The following is an 18,360-nucleotide window of genomic DNA, read 5'->3' on the forward strand; positions in this document are numbered from 1 at the left end:
GTTAAAAAAAGCTTTCTTAAAAGATAAAATTGTACTTAGTTGATATTCAAGTATTTCTACATTAAGAGAATATAAAATAATAATCACCTACTGTTACAGTTAGAAACTTCTCTAGGTGGAAGACAAAATTTGATCAAGATCTGATAACTGGGTGAGCTTAGACTTGTACAAGCAATTATTTTCTACTTATCTAGAATTATTCAGTTTTAATCATTAACATTTTAGAATACTTTAACAATTTATGGAACTGGTCAAAATATTGAATTTACTAATTTACAGAATTATTATGTTTTATATATAAAATTTATGCAAATTCTCACTTCTCTAGCATGGGCAATATAAAACTATTCTAAACCACAATTAGTTTACCAGTTTAGTACAAAATTAACAACTATGAAATAAGGCAATTAAAGTACTTATTTCCACTTATAATGATAAAATGGAAAACTATTTTAAAGAAAGCCTCAGTGAAAGTAGGTGGGGAAAATTGTTTAAGCAGAAAAAAGGGGAGGATGCTCAATGTATTTCATTAAAATTAAACCTATATGAATAGCAAATATTTAATCTGGAAACCCAGAATGATTTTCAAATTCAAGACTGAATATCATTAAAATGGGCTGACAATCTACAAATAGGTACTATGGAAAATTTAGGCAGTCACAGTGATAGTCTTAAAAAAAGGCTTTAGGTTAATCCCTAACACTGGTCACTAGCAGCCCAAAGTAAACCAAACCGAAATAAAAACCTTTCATATTTCATATAAAACTAGAAAAAAGTAACAAATAAATATACTAAAGTGAAGTATTTTAATTATTTTTAGCTTACACGACTGAAGTAATGTTTATAAATACATACAACAAAGGATATTCTGAAGGTAAAAATTCTAGGAGCAAAATTAAGTCTCTTCCGACCTTGAGCATTTAATTAAAAATTGCTTTACCATTAAGGCTTTTTTCCTGAAATGCTATCAATTTCATGGGTTGATTTTTTTTTTTAAGACACTTAAGGAATCATATGTAGTAGACTATCACAGAAGTCAAAAGCAAATGGGTGAAGCCTTCTTTTGGCTACCCATTAGAAAGTGCTTCCTCACAAAGCAAATACTACTTGGACTACGCAAACGACCTGCCATCTGCTATCTTTCAGTGAGCACAGTTAACCAGTCTACATATGAGTACTGCTTAGTTTAATACTTATGGGTCTACCAGTCAAAAAATAAAGGGTCAAATTACATTTTTACTCAACTGCAGCGTGTGAGAAATGATTTTCTGGACACAGCCTGATTTTCTATTTTTTGAGGCATGCCAAGGCTATTCAGAGGGAATTTCCAAAATACCCAATAAGTTGATTTTCATAAGATAAAAGATCTGTATAAAAAAAGTGATTAATGACTAATAATGCCATGGTTTTAATTTCATATAGCACTAGGTTTGATCAGTTGATTCTTAAATGGTCTCTGAGAAGTAAAAGCCCACCGGAGTCATCATTTATCTATTACAGTGAATACCAGGTTTATGTTTTTGCTCGGAAGGGCAGTTTGAACCAAAACTACTATGTAACACAGGTCCTAGCTCTCTTTCATTCTGAGACAGTGAACTATCATTACAAAAGCCACTGCTCTCTGGAAAGCAAAGCTTGGGCCTCTGATGGTATTTCAATCTATATGTATCAGTCATGCAGTTATCAACCGAAAAATAGGTAGTTAATGAAACTGTCTCATTTGGACATGTAGAACTAGAGTCTGTTTCTGGCTGGCAGAAAGCACCAACAGCTACACCTGAGTCTGCCTGAAAATCTTTAGTTGAAGAGCTGGATGGGGTGTTTGATGTGTTGCCGACATACTCTTTTGCTTGAAATGTATCCTTAAATCTTTCATTGTTCACATACGGACTCATGTCTATGCCTGGCTCTGAGGCTGTACTTGGACTGTGCTTCAGAAGACTAGAAGAGTTAGTCTTAAACGTCTCTGCTACTTTGACATCAGGAGTAGAATCATTTTTCTCTGACTGTGGCACACTGGTCATAGCATATTTCTTTGGTGGCAGAGGGGGTGGTGCATTCTGGCAAACAAGTTTTGGCATCTGACAACTGTCATATCTACAGGCTGACTGAACCAGAGGTTCCCTGGGTAGAGAGTTCTCATAGTAACATCGTTCCATCATATTTTGCTGCTGGATGAGGGGAGCGGTTTCTGGCTTTGACCCCACAGTTCTCATGTGTGAAGACTGTGATGAAGATGGTGAGACTGCTTCATTACTGTTCCCTCTCTTTCCAGAACCAGAGTTATCATCAATGTGAAAAAGCAAACCTGTTCTCTCAGACTTTTCTTTATTAAGCCACTCAGAAAACTTGGGTTCACTTGATTTTTCAAGTTTCTGTTCATCTGACTGGTGGGTATGCTCTCTGACTGTGTGGTCCTTGAGTATTTCTGGATTGAATGAAGGGAATGTCTTTCCATTGGTTTCATGTATATGTGACCTGAAAAATAAAAACAAAGCTCAAACACCATACACAAATATGCAAAACTGGAGGGAAAAGAAAAGCACTTGTCCCATTGTTTAACTTCCCAATATAGTGTTTATGTTATTGGTATAACATAACAGAAAAGGAAACCATTAACAATTACAACCATTAATAATTTACACTCTGAATCCAAAACCTTTATCTTAGAATACATAAATGTTTACCAGAAACATCATTACCAATATCAGATTTGTAATAATTAGAAGTGTAATTTTTTAAAAAAAGCAAATTTCCAGGAAATCCCTGGTGGGCCAGTGATTAGGACTCAGTGCTTTCATGCCTGGGCCCAGGGTTCAATCCCTGGTTGGGGAACTAAGATCCCACAAACTGTGTAGTATGACCCCCCCCTCAAAAAGTTTCAACTTACAAACACTGAAATTACATTTATTGTTATAAATAATAGAATAGACTTAAGGAAACTTTATTAGCAAATAATTCAATACTCTAAAACACTTCCCAACCAACATTACAATGTTTATAGCAATAAAAGTACTTTTATTTATAATGCCATAAGGATAGGATACTAATTAAAAATAATCAGACTACTTAATAATATCTAAGATGAACAGAAATAGTATCATATTACAAATTATTTATCTTCATGTGATCAAATTATTTTCTCCTGTGACTTGCATGAAATTCAAGTACAGTACAAAGATGAAGAGTTGAGGCTCTGCCAAGTAGATTAGAACTCTACTGAAATCTTGGCTCCACTGGCTTGGGGCAAATTACTTAACCTAAACCCCCAATTTTTTCTTTTGTAAAATACCATCTACCTCAAAAGAATGCCGTGAGGATTAAAACAAACAATCATATATTGTACAAGGAACTTTGTACGCTCCCCCATCATTAAGGTCTACATCCTTTTAATGATCCCCAATAAAATATGCATCATAGCACTCTAGACCCACGGCTTTCAGGTAAGTATGTATGCCTGTCAGTTAGCTAAGAATGCCTTTCTGATAAAGAATTCCTATTATACATGCATTTAGAAGATTCTAGTATTTCCAAACAGCTATGATTACCTTTTTATCAAAGGATTTTTTATTTGTAGGTGTGATTCTGGGTGGAACTCATGAGCTTTAGAGACTACGTCTAAGTTCTTGAGTTCTCTTTTAAAGCCTGAGGAGGAAAATGAGAAAAAATTATGTAAGTGATCTTTCAGAATTTACTCCATCTATAACTGAAGTGAAAGCCGCTCAGTCGTGTCCGACTCTTTGCAACCCCATGGACTATAGAGTCCATAGGCTTCTCCAGGGCAGAATACTGGAGTGGGTAGCCTTTCCCTTCTCCAGGGGATCTTCCCAACCCAGGGATCGAACCCAGGTCTCCGGCATTGCAGGAGGATTCTTTACCAGCTGAGCCACAAGGGAAGCCCAAGAACACTGGAGTGGGTAGCCTATCCCTTCTCCAGCAGATCTTCCTGACCCAGGAATCAATACTTCTCCATAATTTACATAAGGCTTTCTATAAACAGGTAATTCTCTTCCAAATTAACAGAAAAAAACTAGTTCTTCAAGCCTTTGCTCAAATAATACCTTTTCTGAACCCTTTATACAAAATTAATGGTCCTTTCCTCCATTTATTACACATGAAAATGTCAGCAATGCCCCAAAAGTGTTATTCTTGATGGGTCATGTGGAACTGTATTTCCCGTTTACTCTTTACTGATGAATGGGTGGGAAGATCCTACATTTGAAAATAGATGCCTTGAGTTGCCTGCCAATCAATGCAGAAGACGTAAGAGAACTAGGATTCAATCCCTGAGTGGGAAAGACCCCCTGGAGGAGGGCATGGCAACCCACTCCAGTATTCTTGCCTGGAGAATCCCATGGACAGAGGAGCCTGGCGGGCTACTGTCCATGGGGTGGGAAAGAGTCGGACATGACTGAAGTGACTTAGCACAGGCACACAACTTAAGTTGAAGTTTGGACTCACTGTTTATTGGATGGTTACTTTATATTAAAACCAACTTTAAAACCTTATACCACCTTACAGTCTAGGTTTCTTCCTTTAATGAGATCCTACTATCTATTTTACCTGCTTCACAGGAATACTAGGAACATCAACTGAATTAAAATGAGTGAGAGGGTATTATGATAACACGTAAAATGTCATTCCACCATGAACTAGCTACCATTTATTGACTGCTTGCTCAAGTTTTAAGAAGTTGGTAAGTAGTTATTTCACTTAATCTTTACAGTTGAAAACCATTTTTACTTCAAAAGACAATTGACCAACTTCAGTTATTCAGAATTGACTATCTGACATACATTTTCTTGAAAGAAGTGAACCCGTCATTTCAGGAAAACAACTGGCAGTATTTATTGCCAATGATAAGGTTTTGGATGAAAGCAAGAGTTTTGGAAAACCTGTATTTACCACCATGAGTTTTGTAGTTTTCCAATAATTAAGACTTTCTGCTAATATCTGTGGTAATATTTTAAAATGTGTTCTTTAAAAAGATATACAGAAATGTAACAACATTTGGAAGATTGCATAATTTAGCAATCTAAGCCTCTCTCTTTGACAGCTACTTTATGACTAAAAAAAAAGTAGTATCAGAAAGAATGTTAACTATTTTTCATTCTTTAAAGTCTGAGAAATTTCTAAGTTGAAGTTATAATTTCCCATCCACTGTGGTTTTAACTACAGAATGTTTTACTTATCTGTAACTCAAAGTTTAATATTCACAAATACAAAAAGAATTAAATACTTAATTCTCAAATTATCCACACAATGGGCAGCAGGAGGCAGCAGAGGTTTTATAAATATGCTTGAAATTTTAATATCACTGGCAGGCATTCAACCAAGTGGTCTGACTTCAGAATTCCAACTAACTTAAAAATAGATGTGTTATTTTTCTCTTCTGCTGACACAGATATCCATGTGTCTTTACTGAGAATTTCGGCTCCAGGTTCTTTGCAAATCTAAGAGCTGGATTTTAACACTTGGCAAAGCAGCTACTTCAACATCAACACAAGGAGCTTTAATTAATAATGCTAATTTTGGTACTGTATACAAACAAACCTAAAGCCCAACAGTCAAGAAATCAAAATATATTTACTTAATTTGAAAAGGTAACCTAGGTTTAAAACAGACTTACATAACAAGAAAACCAAACTGCTATTCTAGACACTATAATCCTCACTCTTGTTGTGTATGAAGATTTCAGACTAAAAAAATAATACTGCAACTACAAAGCCTAGAAATCCAAGAGCAATAACCTAATCAATGATCTGATTTACAATAAAAAGTTAACATTTAAATACTTTAGGAAAAAAAATCACAAAACTTTAACTGTATAAATATTTCTGGCTAAATTTACTACATGACAAAAGGAACAGATACTTTAGTATGTAATAATCTACTATCAGATACCAAACTTGGGGATGATACGAAATAAAAAGCAACGAGTCTTCTTTTCTCACTGGTATTTTACTTTAAAGAAAGAGCAAATAATGCTATTTTGCTACAAATTAAATTTCAACACTGAAAGTTTATGGTTTTTAAAAATATGTAAATATTTGATGATGCTGGGCCACAGCAACTACTTCTCAATGGTCGGTGAAGCTCCTAGAGAAAATAAACTTAGTATGCATAGAGACAAAACCAACTGTTAAAAGTACCTCTAAAGTATATTCTTTAGATATACTTTCTAACGTATTTGTTTTAAATTAATATACTCTGAAGTTTGTAAAAAAAATCGTTTAAGAGAAAAAAATCAAATTTATCTACACAAATATACTTTTTGATTAAAGTATTTTTCACTCACTAATTTTAGGATTTAATAACTAAGGATAGTGTATTTCACTTAGCATAATGGAGGTACAGATTTTTTTATAAGAATTAAGGAGATTAACAGATTTTTTTGACCGCTGATTAACTCCTTTCACTCTTACTTGTCCTTTGCAAGATCAAGACTCTCAGCTTGCACCAACCCTGACTTCTATGATTAACTGAGGTTAAGTATTCTAGACTGCAAAGTAATGGCAAAAGTTTTTGAAAGGCCTAATAATTCCTTTGTGATTAGTTACTTACAATCTGTCAATATCTTAGCATACATTTATTTCAGTAGATAACCTTACTCCACAGAGAAAAGAGTCCATTAGGTGTGAACACCTTCAAAGGGTTCATCTAACATAATACATACTGAATGGTACCCACACTCACCTTTATCTCTCCCATTTACCACTCCTTTAATTCAAAGCCTTCTCTGTTTCACTTTCACTCTACTTCCAGAGATCGTATTCCATTAATTACTGTTCTGTCCCACTCTTTTCACACCTTTCTCCTCTGTACAACATCAGTCCCTTACCTTCTGTAACATAAATGCAAAACTAAGCGCTTGGTTTCCTTTTTCTCCTTTAGTTTCCCTGGTGGCTCAGCTGGTAAAGAATCTGCCTGCAATGCTGGAGACCTGGGTTTGATCCCTGGGTTGGGAAGATCTCCTGGAGCAGGGAACACATCCACTCCAGTATTCTGCCCTGGAGAATTCCATGGACTGTATAGTCCACGGGGTTGCAAAGAGCTGGACACGACTGAGAGACTTTCACTTCACTTCACTTCTTTACTATTCACAGCAAAGATTCTGACAGATGCTTGCATTTATTTACTGCTCTTTTATTTACTGTAATCTTTTCTGAAAAACTTTTAGTTGGAAGATGACTTCAAAAAGTTCAGAAAAGCTGAAAGACTAAAACCACTACAAAGAATACCTACCTGTGTATCCTTTAGCCAGATTCACCTATTATTATCATTTTACCTTTTTTTTTTTTCTGAACCATTTGAGAGTAAGTTACAAAATCATGGCCCCTTACTTCTAAACACTTCAGTCCTATCACATTCCTGGGTCTATTCCAGTGTGCCTCTAACACTGCTTTCACTAGGTCACTAATGCCTTATTAGCTGCTGAGTCAAACTAGCAGTTTCTAACCCTTCTTCTGCTTTACCCGGGGCCATTTTCTTCTTGAGCCTCCCCATCTTCCTAGTCTCCGTGTGATACTCTCCTCTGCTGTATTTTCTCGTACTTTCCAGTTACTACTCATTCTTTTCCACAGTTGCTCCTTCGCTCTGCCTTGGCTCATCTCTTCTAGTCAACAAACCCCATGTTCCTTCATCTACCTTATGCCCTAACATCTCATGTTTTTCCGAGTGATGGTGCTCACGTCTCTGGCATTCAGTTCTCATATATGTTGATGGCTACCGATACATAATGTTTCCTGCATTACAGACATTTGTAACTGTCTAATTAATCTATTTACCTAAAATGACAAACCGAACAAATCTAAAACTAAATCTGACATCCCCACTCGATGCCAAGATATGAGGGCTTCCCAGGTGGCCCCGTGGTAAAGAATTCGCCTGCCAATGGAGGAGACGTAAGAGACACAAGTCCGACCCCTGGGTTGGGAAATGGCAACCCACTCCAGTATTCCTGCCTGAAAATCCCATGGATAGAGAAGCCTGGTGAGCTACAGTCCATGCAGTCACAAAGAGTCAGACACAACTGAGTGACCGAGTGGCTCTCACCCCCTAAATCTGTCTCTTCTTCCTATATTCCTCCAATTGGTAAATGCTGAATCCACATACGTAAGACCCAAATACGGCTACTCCTCACTTTCTACTTTTCCCGCACTGTGTACATCTGTCATAGAACCTGACTCCACTGTCCACATATTCTTATAATCTCTGAAATCTTCTTTCTCGACATAGATACAGCCTTAATTTATACACTCATCTTTTCTCCCCTAAGCTATTAAATTCTGTATCTAATTGTTCTCCCACTGCTCTAAATTCACCCTCTGCTGCTGCTAAGTCACTTCAGTTGTGTCCAACTCTGTGCGACCCCATAGACGGCAGCCCACCAGGCTCCGCCATCCCTGGGATTCTCCAGGCAAGAACACTGGAGTGGGTTGCCATTTCCTTCTCCAAGGCATGAAAGTGAAAAGTGAAAGTGAAGTGGCTCAGTCGTGTCTGACTCTTTGCGACCCCATGGACTGTAGCCTACCAGGTTCCTCCGTCCATGGGATTTTCCAGGCAAGAGTACTGGAGTGGGTGACCATTGCTACACAGCCACTAAAAAGTCTTTTCTAAAATGCAAATTGGAGTACACTACTCTCCTTGTCCTTTGGTGCCTTTCCACTTCTTAGGATTTAAAAACAGCATAAAAGTTTCATCATGATTTGGCTTCTTTCTAGCCTCTATCCATCATCTCAGAATTTCCATGGATGCATTCCAGCCTTGTATATAACAAGTTACCTGTGTTTATCTAATATGTGGTATCAAAAGTACATGTGCTGTCCATGTACTTTTGAACATGTCATTTCTTCTGTTTTAAATGCAATTTAAGTCATAACCCATAAGCAGCAGCAGCATAGTATCTCTATCAGTGAAAAATTATCAGTGAAATAACTACAATGGCATTACTTTAGATTTTAAGTTCTCTACTAGTACATAAACTTATACAGACTAATATTAAAAGCTGACTTAAATGTCAAACAGAATATAGAAATTAAAAATTTTTTTCTAAGGTTCTTTAACTTTGTGAAAGTCTTTTATCCATGGATAAAGTGATTCTTCAGGTCAATAATGTATGTGTGTCCCATTTTATAAATAAGAAATAGAAATCCAAGAAAATGATACCATGCCACAAAAAATTAAATTGTGCTTTACTGGGGAAAAAAAAAATTGACACAGGGCAACCTTTTAGCTTAGGAAATAAACTGCTATACCCACTTTACCATGTTGTCAATCATAAACTAGGGGAGGGGAACACACATATGGATACCATAGGTATGCACTTTAATAACGGTTCCCTAAGCAAAGACTGGGCTTCCCAGAGGGTGCTAGTGGTTAAAAAACGAAAAAAAGGCCTGCCAGTACAGGAGTCTTAAGAAATGTGGGTTTAATCCCTGGGTCTGGAAGATCCCCTGGAGGAGGGCCTGGTGAGTATTCTAGCCTGGAGAATCCCATGGACAGTGGGGCCTGGTGGGCTACAGTCCATAGGATCACAAAGAATCAGACATGACTGAAGTGACTTAGCATGCATGCACACAAGCAAAAACTAGTTTAAAGAACTCTTACAAGTTTTGAAGTTTATTAAATAAGAAATAATATTTGTAATGTAATGCAATTAATGTAGTTAAATAAAAGGTAGGTTACATAAAACCACAAAAAGATACCACCTCATACCCACTAAGATGGCAATTATAAAAAAAAAAAGAAAATAACAAGTACTGGTGAGGAGGTGGAGAAACTGGAAGCTTTGTGCACTGCTGGTGGAAAAGTAAAATGCTGCAGCTGCTATGGAAAATAGTGTAGTGGTTCCTCAAAAAATTAAACATAAAATCGCCAAAGGATCCAGCAATTGCGCTTCTGGGTATATATTGAAAAGAACTAAAAGCAGGGATTTCAGGCATCCATAAAAATAGGAGCATTTCATACAATACCCAAAAGGCAGAACCAACCCAAATGTGGACAAACAAAATGTGTTACATCATATAATGTAACGTTATTCAGCCTAAAAAAGGAGTGGAATTCTGATACACGGAGGAACTCTGAAGGCACTGCGCTAAACAAAGTAGTGAAAGTTGCTCAGTTGTGTCTGACTCTTTGCAATCCCATGGACTGTATAGTCCCTGGAATTCTCCAGGCCAGAATACTGGAGTGGGTAGCTGTCCCCTTCTCCAAGGGATCTTCCCAACCCAGGGATCGAACCCAGGTCTCCTGCATTGCAGGCGGATTCTTTACCAGCTGAGCTACAAGGGAAGCCCAAGAATACTGGAGTGGGTAGCCTATCTCTTCTCCAGGGGATCTTCCCAACCCAAGAACTGAACCAGGGTCTCCTGCATTGTAGGCAGATTCTTTACCAACTGAGCTATGAGGGAAGCCCATTAACGAACGAAATAAGCCAGCTGTAAAAAGACAAATACTGTATAATTCCACTTATATGAGGTATCTACAGTAGTCAAATTTGAAGAGCCAGAAAGTAGAACAGCAGTTGCCAGGGGCTGGAGGGAGGAGGAAATGGGGAGTTGTTTAATGGGATAGAGTTCAATTTGAGAAGGTGAAAGAATTATGGAGATAGATGCTAGTGATGGTGGCAAAACAATGGGAATGTAGTTATCATCACGCAATCTTTACTTAAACATGATTAGAATGACAAATTTTGTTATGCAATATTTTTAAGTGGACTACATATATACTCTTTCACATTCAACGGGGAAATCCACTACAGAGTTCTTATAGCAATGCACTCCGAACCATCAACATTTCTATGACCCTGTGTTTTTATTAATGTCAGGAAGCAAGCATCATTTTGTAGAGAGCACTGAACTTGCAATTATTGTTCAGTTTTTACTGACTTTGGCTGTTGATTTTTTGGCAACCCCCTTACTGTTTCCTGTAATACTTTGTTACCAGACTTTTATCAGATTTTTAAAACAGGCGAGACATTTTATATGGGAAAGGAAGGTTATTTCCTTAATATAAGTGCTTCCTACTGATATTATACCATCTGAAGAAAACAAAATACTTAAAACATTTAATCAAATTTAACATCTGCAAACTGAAAAATAATCTCCATAAAAGCCTTAAGAAAGATAAAGACTAAAAACAAACTTTAAAATGTGTTCATCATGGCTGTTTTTCATTGTTAAAAATTATATCCCTTCTAATCCTCTGAATTCTAAAATCTGAAGACAATGTCCTTGACTGCAACCTCTATAGTCCCCTTGCTCATCATTTTCCTTGAACCCCATTTCCCAAATTCTTCAGGTATAACCTCTCAGTAACAATCCCAAATTCTATACACATTCAAACATCTAATTTTCTTTGCTTCTGAGCTGCTGTATGTTGCTAACAAATCACCTATAATAATGTCACACCATTACACATTTATTGCTTCCAAACTGAACTTTTCCAACAGGCTGTTTATCAGGTTTTCTGTCTATCCTTAATGCATGTGGCAGACATCAGGACTGTTCATACAGACTGAACGCACTGGTAAACCATCCTTTTCCACCCTCTGTGATATTAGCCTGACTGTGAAGACTTGCTCGGCCAGTGAGATGTGAGCGGAAGCGCCTGGATTGCTTCTGGGTTGACAGTTTTAAGCGCTCACACGTGACTGAGTCTCCACATTACGTCCCCTTCACCACCCTCTCCTGCAATACTGCAACAATTAGAGAAACACTGGTGGAGATGCGGGTACCATGTGTCTCAGGCCCTGAGACATCACAGGAAGAGACGTCATGCTGACCTCCACTGGACATGTGTTGTGAGCAAGAAACAATCTTGTGTTAAGACATTGAGATTTTCAGGTTGCTACCACTGCACAGCCCAGAATCTAGCCTAGCCTGGCTGACACACTTGCCTTTATTCCTACTTCCTGAAGTAGCTATTTGCATCCTTTAAGACTTCAAGCATAAACTCTCCCAACTTCCATCCTCATTACTCATCAACTCATCAGTAGAAGGACTGTTTTCACCTACTTTAGTCTTAATATCATGATTTACTTTTTACTGCTACTATTACAATATATTTAAATAAAAATTTTACCTTCGAAGTGATTTTTGCTCTGTTGGGAGGTATAGTTCACACGTTCTGTGTTTCGGTTGCTTGTCTTAATCTGATCACTAGAAAATAAAATAAAACACACACCAAACATATCAGCTATCATGGATTATTATTTACTTTACCCTAAGAAAAAGAAAGGAAACATTTGTTAAACAATTATTATACACCATGTGCTGCTCTAGGGGATTAATTACATCTCACAATAATACTTAAAAGTAGTTAATATTCTCATTTTACAACAGTTATTATCCTCATGTCACAGATTAAGGCTGTGAAAGTCAAATTAATTTGCTCAGTAACTTAAATCAAAGAAGCACAAGCTGGAATCAAGATTGCCGGGAGAAATATCAATCACCTCAGATATGCAGATGACACCACCCTTATGGCAGAAAGTGAAGAGGAGCTAAAAAGCCTCTTGATGAAAGTGAAAGAGGAGAGTGAAAAAGTTGGCTTAAAGCTCAACATTCAGAAAACTAAGATCATCGCATCTGGTCCCATCACTTCATGGGAAATAGATGGGGAAACGGTGGAAACAGCGTCAGACTTTTTTTGGGCTCCAAAATCACTGCAGATGGTGATTGCAGCCATGAAATTAAAAAGACGCTTACTCCTTGGAAGGAAAGTTATGACCAACCTAGATAGCATATTCAAAAGCAGAGACATTACTTTGCCAACAAAGGTCCGTCTAATCAAGGCTATGATTTTTCCAGTGGTCATGTATCAATGTGAGAGTTGGACAGTGAAGAAATCTGAGTGCTGAAGAATTGATGCTTTTGAACTGTGGTGTTGGAAAAGACTCTTGAGAGTCCCTTGGACTGCAAGGAGATCCAACCAGTCCATCCTAAAGGAGATCAGTCCTGGGTGTTCTTTGGAAGGACTGATGCTGAGGCTGAAACACTCCAGTACTTTGGCCACCTCATGTGAAGAGTTGACTCACTGGAAAAGACTCTGATGCTGGGAGGGATTGGGGGCAGGAGGAGAAGAGGATGACAGAGGATGAGATGGCTGGATGGCATTACCGACTTGACGCACGTGAGTTTGGGTGAACTCCGGGAGTTGGTGATGGGCAGGGAGGCCTGGCGTGCTGCGATTCATGGGGTCGCAAAGAGTAGGACACGACTGAGCGACTGAACTGGACTGAACTGAAGCCTATCTGGTTACAAAGTCCTGATCTCTCTAATACCTTAGGAAGTATTATGAAATTACCCTGCCAAATAAAGAACTTCCCTAAGTCTTCATTATAATGATTATTTTAGTAAAACATGGGCAGTCATTTTTGCAAATCTGGCTTTTCAATAATCAATGTGATAAAATACCAGCTAATATCAAATTAACATGTTTTAGACTGATTAAGGGAAGACATAGTGGGTTAACTGACCTAAGCTGCGGACATATTTTAGAGGTTACAGAGATGTGGAAGTAGACTGCTAACAGTAATATAATAAATGTTTTCAGAATTAAGAATTAATTGAATGAAAACTTAATTACTGGCTGTATTCTTTAATATTTGCTAAAGGAAAAATATCTCCTTCATGGAACTGGGTTACGACAGAAGAGAATAACCCCAGCTCTGAGTTACAGATGTTAGAGATGGGATAATGAGCATTAAATAGATTGAAGAATTAAGCAATGAGCTTAATGACAGATATACCAATTTAAATCTATGGTTTAAAACTTGTAGTATATATCAATAGTTTTTAGTGGCAAAATGACAATGCATTTTACTTTCTAAATTTCTTCAAAATAAACAGTTGTTATTTTAGGAATCAGGAAATAACTATTAAAAAGAGAAACTCAAAATATCAAATAACCTGTGATATCCCAGGTTACTCTGAGCTCAAGCTCTTTGCTTTTCATTTAACTGACCCCAGTGTTTGAAAGTTCCTTCAAGTAATTAAAGACACAATGGATGGGGGAAAATCATTTATATAATTTGTGTATTACCTGAAAGATGTGGTTTCTTTATCACCACTGATATCCACCACTGTACCATTTCCATCAATAATAGGCGAGTCCAAATTAGCAGAGCCATTACTGATATGATCACTGCTTTCATATCCAGACTCTGTCCTTTGCATCTGCCAGTTGTCACCATGAACTTTAGTTTCTCTGAGGGCTTTATTTTTCTCTGCTACTTTTCCATTAAATTCAAGGGAAGTCCTGCTTCCCGTTTCTTGCTTCATTTCATCTTCATATATGGTCATTAAACACTTTTGCTTTGGATTCTCTTTCGGCCAATCGTTAAAACTCTGATCTTTGCTACATTTAGACTTGTTACTGATGTTTGATTTATGCCTTGGACTCTGCTGCCTTTGTTCACCTTCACTAAAAATACTATCAACATTTAATGTTTCTCTCATAGGTTTCCAGCCTCGGTTTCGGCTTTTATTGCTGCCATTGGAGCTGCTTCCTTTATCGCGAGACTCTTGGCTACTGTCTGTATCATACCCAGTACCGCTGTCACTCTTAGTTTTGCCAGTTATTTTCTCTCCTGAAGCAAGAATCTGGGATTTACTTGAACTTAAGGTTTGTGCAGAAGTTCGACTCTGATGGGCAGTTCGGTCATGCTTACATGGTCCTTTCCCTTGACTATGATATAGATGTGGATTCCCATACTGTCTAAAGCCATTTAGGGTAGGAGGTGATCCAGTCTTGAAATGTGGAGGGTCTTCATCAACCAAATCTTTAAAAATACATAAGGAAATAATGATACAAAAGCTCTTCAAAGCCACTTGTTAAATCACAAGCCAAACACCTTCTTTGATGAAAAGAAGAAAAGTTAAGCAGTAATAATGATAGTTATTTAAATCACATAGTGCTTTGAGATTAAAAATTGCTTTTGAAATCTCTATTTATGCTTGATGTGATACATTTATAATATAAATGGTTATGTAATGATTTTAAAAAATTATCTGCAAAGCAGATCACAAGGTAATTAGAAAAGTTAAAAAAAATGTATTCTATCTCATTCATAATAAAAAGCATAAAAATAAACATATTTTCCCATCTATTATATTGGTAAGATTAAAAGTTTACTAAACCAATTACTGCTGGAAACAGATATCTAATCCCCATTGGTGGGAGTGCAGACTGTCAAGTGTTTTAGGAGGGCAATGGAGCCATACCGATCAAAACTGAAAATAAACATACTCTAACCCAGTAATCATTCTGAAAAAATTTTATGCTGTGGCTACATGCAAAAAGTACACAAAGTAACTGTGAAAGGATTTCAATGCAGCAAGAATATTAAATCAAGTTTTAAAGCCTAGAAGTATCAATTAAATCATGATATGTCCATAAATAAGGGCATAAAACCATAAAAGTAAGACATGATCATGGAAATTGTTAATAGCGGAACAGAGCAAAAGTCAAGGGTTGGGTTGCAGGAAAAAAAATTCCTTTTATTTAATTGTATAACCTTCCTTATTATTTGAATGTACCATACAGGTGAATTGAATTTATGGTTAAAAGGTGAAACTATAAAAAAACACAAATTTTCCATGCTATAATTGAATAAGAACTAGGAAAACTTTACATTTATAGATGTAACAGGCACATTATAGAAATCATACTAAGATATATAACATATAAATAAATATATATAATATATAAAGAAATTATATTAAATTGTATTAAATTATAAAAGCTAGCTTTAAAGTAAGATTGTAGCTGCCTTTCTCCAATGAATGCTACAAGTTCTTAACTTACCTCTATGTCTACCCAAATCTTTTCTCTGTCCCCTCTCCAAATCTTTCCTTTGTGAGGAAAGTAAGTTTTTCTGTTCAATGGCTTTTAGAGCACATTCTCTGGAAATGTCTTTTATTTTTTCCCTTTGATCACTGTGACTTGACTTAACTAAAAAAAAAAAAATTATAATAACACAGATCATTTTTCATGCTATTCAATAAAAGTACAAACTGCACTACATTAAAAATTTAAGATGCAATATATTAACAAAATACAGATGAATATATAAAATGGAAAAAGGTATAGTTTCATTAAGAACTTTAAAGAGCATTTATTATAGTTTTTTGTTCATGATAATTGTTAATTCTGAATCTTTTCTTGCTTAAATGGGTTACTTTATGGTTAGACGTTATTTCATTAATACATTTTAAAAGCCCTTTATAAAATCATCCTCAAAAGTCACTCAATTAGTTATATATATTTCTAAACCATAATTATACACCATACTTTGATATCTCCTGTTGGATCCTAACCACAGATCTTCATTTGTGAAAATTAAAGTTGTAGGTTGATAATGACAAGAGAGAGTTGAATAAACAAGAGGTTAAAAATAAACTACAACAACAGTAACTTCAAACTCCTGTTGCATTCACCAATGCTAAATTTAATTTTGGCATACGAGCCAAATTATTAACTAAATGTTTTTCCTCTCCAACTTAATAATTAACTCCTTGAAGGAAAGGCCATATCCATATCATAGCTTTCTTTGGTGACAGTCCAGATTGCCTCCAGCCTATTACGTACAGTCTTGAGTACATGGAAAAACTCAACCACTAGTTGAATCAAAGTGTTCAAATAAAACTATAGGTCTCAGACAAATGCTTAAGTCAGAAGACAAAATTTTGTTTCTATTTGCTATTTTCTCTTCATGGCCAAGAAAAGATAGTTAAGGATTCTCTTTCTGGTCTTTAAAAAGAATTACATACAGTAAGTGAAAAGGGGGGAAGCTTAACTACTCAAGGACAACATAAAAATGAAAATTTAAACACATATCTGGTCAGGAATTCTCTGGCGGTCCAATGGTTCAATCCCTGGTTGGGGAACAAAGATCCCACATGTCACACAGAACAGCCAAAAAAAAAAAAAACCCCCACATACCTGGTCCTCTACCACTACTTGTTTGAATGTGGCTCCGATTAAATGATGAAATGCTATCTGCTTGAAATTTCTGATTTTCCCTCTGTTTTGTCTGATCACCAAATCCATTTTCTTTTGAATTTTCTGACTTAGAAATCGAGGGCTTTTCACATCCTTAAAAAGACCAAAAAAATGTTTCATTCCCTTCATCCTCTCTACCAGAAGAAGAGATATTTGAATCATCTTTTCAGATACTTCTAATACTAACGAGAAAATTATTTAAAAACTGAGAGGACTGACATCTTTTAACAATTTCTACATGTGCTGTTAATACATTCAAAAGTGGCCTAGCTCCTTTGGACTTTTCTCGTTGTACTAACTGACTTGAAATCTCAGTACTCATCACTAGTAAGAGCTACCAGCCAAGTAACCCTTCCTGGGCTTGTGTGAGCAGGGTAGTGGGTGGCTGCTGAAGGTGCCTCTGAGGCCACAGATGAGGAAAGGTTCTTTAAAAAGACTAACTCAAAGTATTAGAATTTTCCTCGATTCCACTGAAAATATATTTTGAGATTATCCTCAACATTCATTTCATATTCAGTATATTAATATTCCTAGGGGTTGCTAAGAGTCAGACACGACTGAGCAACTTCACTTTCACTTTTCACTTTCATGCATTGGAGAAGGAAATGGCAACCCACTCCAGTGTTCTTGACTGGAGAAACCCAGGGACGGGGGAGCCTAGTAGGCTGCTGTCACACAGAGTCAGACACAACTGAAGCAACTTAGCAGCAGCAGCAGCAGCAGTGTGATTCTTACAATGAAAAACACTAAAAAGAACTTTTAAAGAAGAATTACCTATATTTTCTGCAATAGATTTATGATGTGACCAGCTGATGACCTGCCTGAGTGCATCTTCAGTGGAAACTGCTGTGCCATCTGGGTTCGCATAAAACAAAAGCAATGGCTGGAAATGGCATCGGATACACTTGGAGACCACATCTTTCCATCTACTTCCAACCTTAAAAAAATCACAATGAATAGAAACAGATCTTTGCAATCAATGTATTACATGAAAAGGCAGAGACTGAATTATTTTTTATATTAAAAAAATTTTAAAGATACCCAGATACTAGCAGTTCAACTACTCATCATATTATATAATTAATTTTATTTAGAAACTAGTCAACATAAAAATCTTTTAAACATTATCATTTAAAAAATTGATGAGCAAGATTATATACTTTCTATATATCAAATTTTGAAAGGCTTTGCATATATACAGTTGACTGACTTTTGACAGACTTCTAGCAATTTAATGGGGAAATATAATGGTCTATTAAAGAAATGGTGCTGGAACAAGTGGATGGCCATATGAAAAAATGAACTTTGACATCATTTCACTAAAAAGCATAAAAATGAACTCACAATGAGTCA

The 18,360-nt window shown here is 36.4% G+C and overlaps 1 protein-coding gene across 1 annotated transcript in view; it reads right to left on the reverse strand.

Moving 5' to 3' along the window:
- Window positions 1-1,487: 1,487 nt before the first annotated feature.
- The window catches only part of USP53 (ubiquitin specific peptidase 53), a 36,845-nt gene continuing 19,972 nt past the window's right edge, over window positions 1,488-18,360 (reverse strand). Inside the window, exons 9-15 of the mRNA XM_052642031.1 lie at window positions 17,782-17,944; window positions 16,948-17,100; window positions 15,811-15,957; window positions 14,047-14,785; window positions 12,085-12,161; window positions 3,549-3,645; window positions 1,488-2,478 (exon numbers count right to left, since the gene is read on the reverse strand). Coding sequence (XP_052497991.1) covers window positions 1,488-2,478; window positions 3,549-3,645; window positions 12,085-12,161; window positions 14,047-14,785; window positions 15,811-15,957; window positions 16,948-17,100; window positions 17,782-17,944 — 2,367 coding nt within the window. The remainder of the gene's footprint in view (window positions 2,479-3,548; window positions 3,646-12,084; window positions 12,162-14,046; window positions 14,786-15,810; window positions 15,958-16,947; window positions 17,101-17,781; window positions 17,945-18,360) is intronic.

This window comes from Budorcas taxicolor, chromosome 6 (genome assembly GCF_023091745.1).
Source record: "Budorcas taxicolor isolate Tak-1 chromosome 6, Takin1.1, whole genome shotgun sequence".
NCBI lineage: Eukaryota > Metazoa > Chordata > Mammalia > Artiodactyla > Bovidae > Budorcas > Budorcas taxicolor.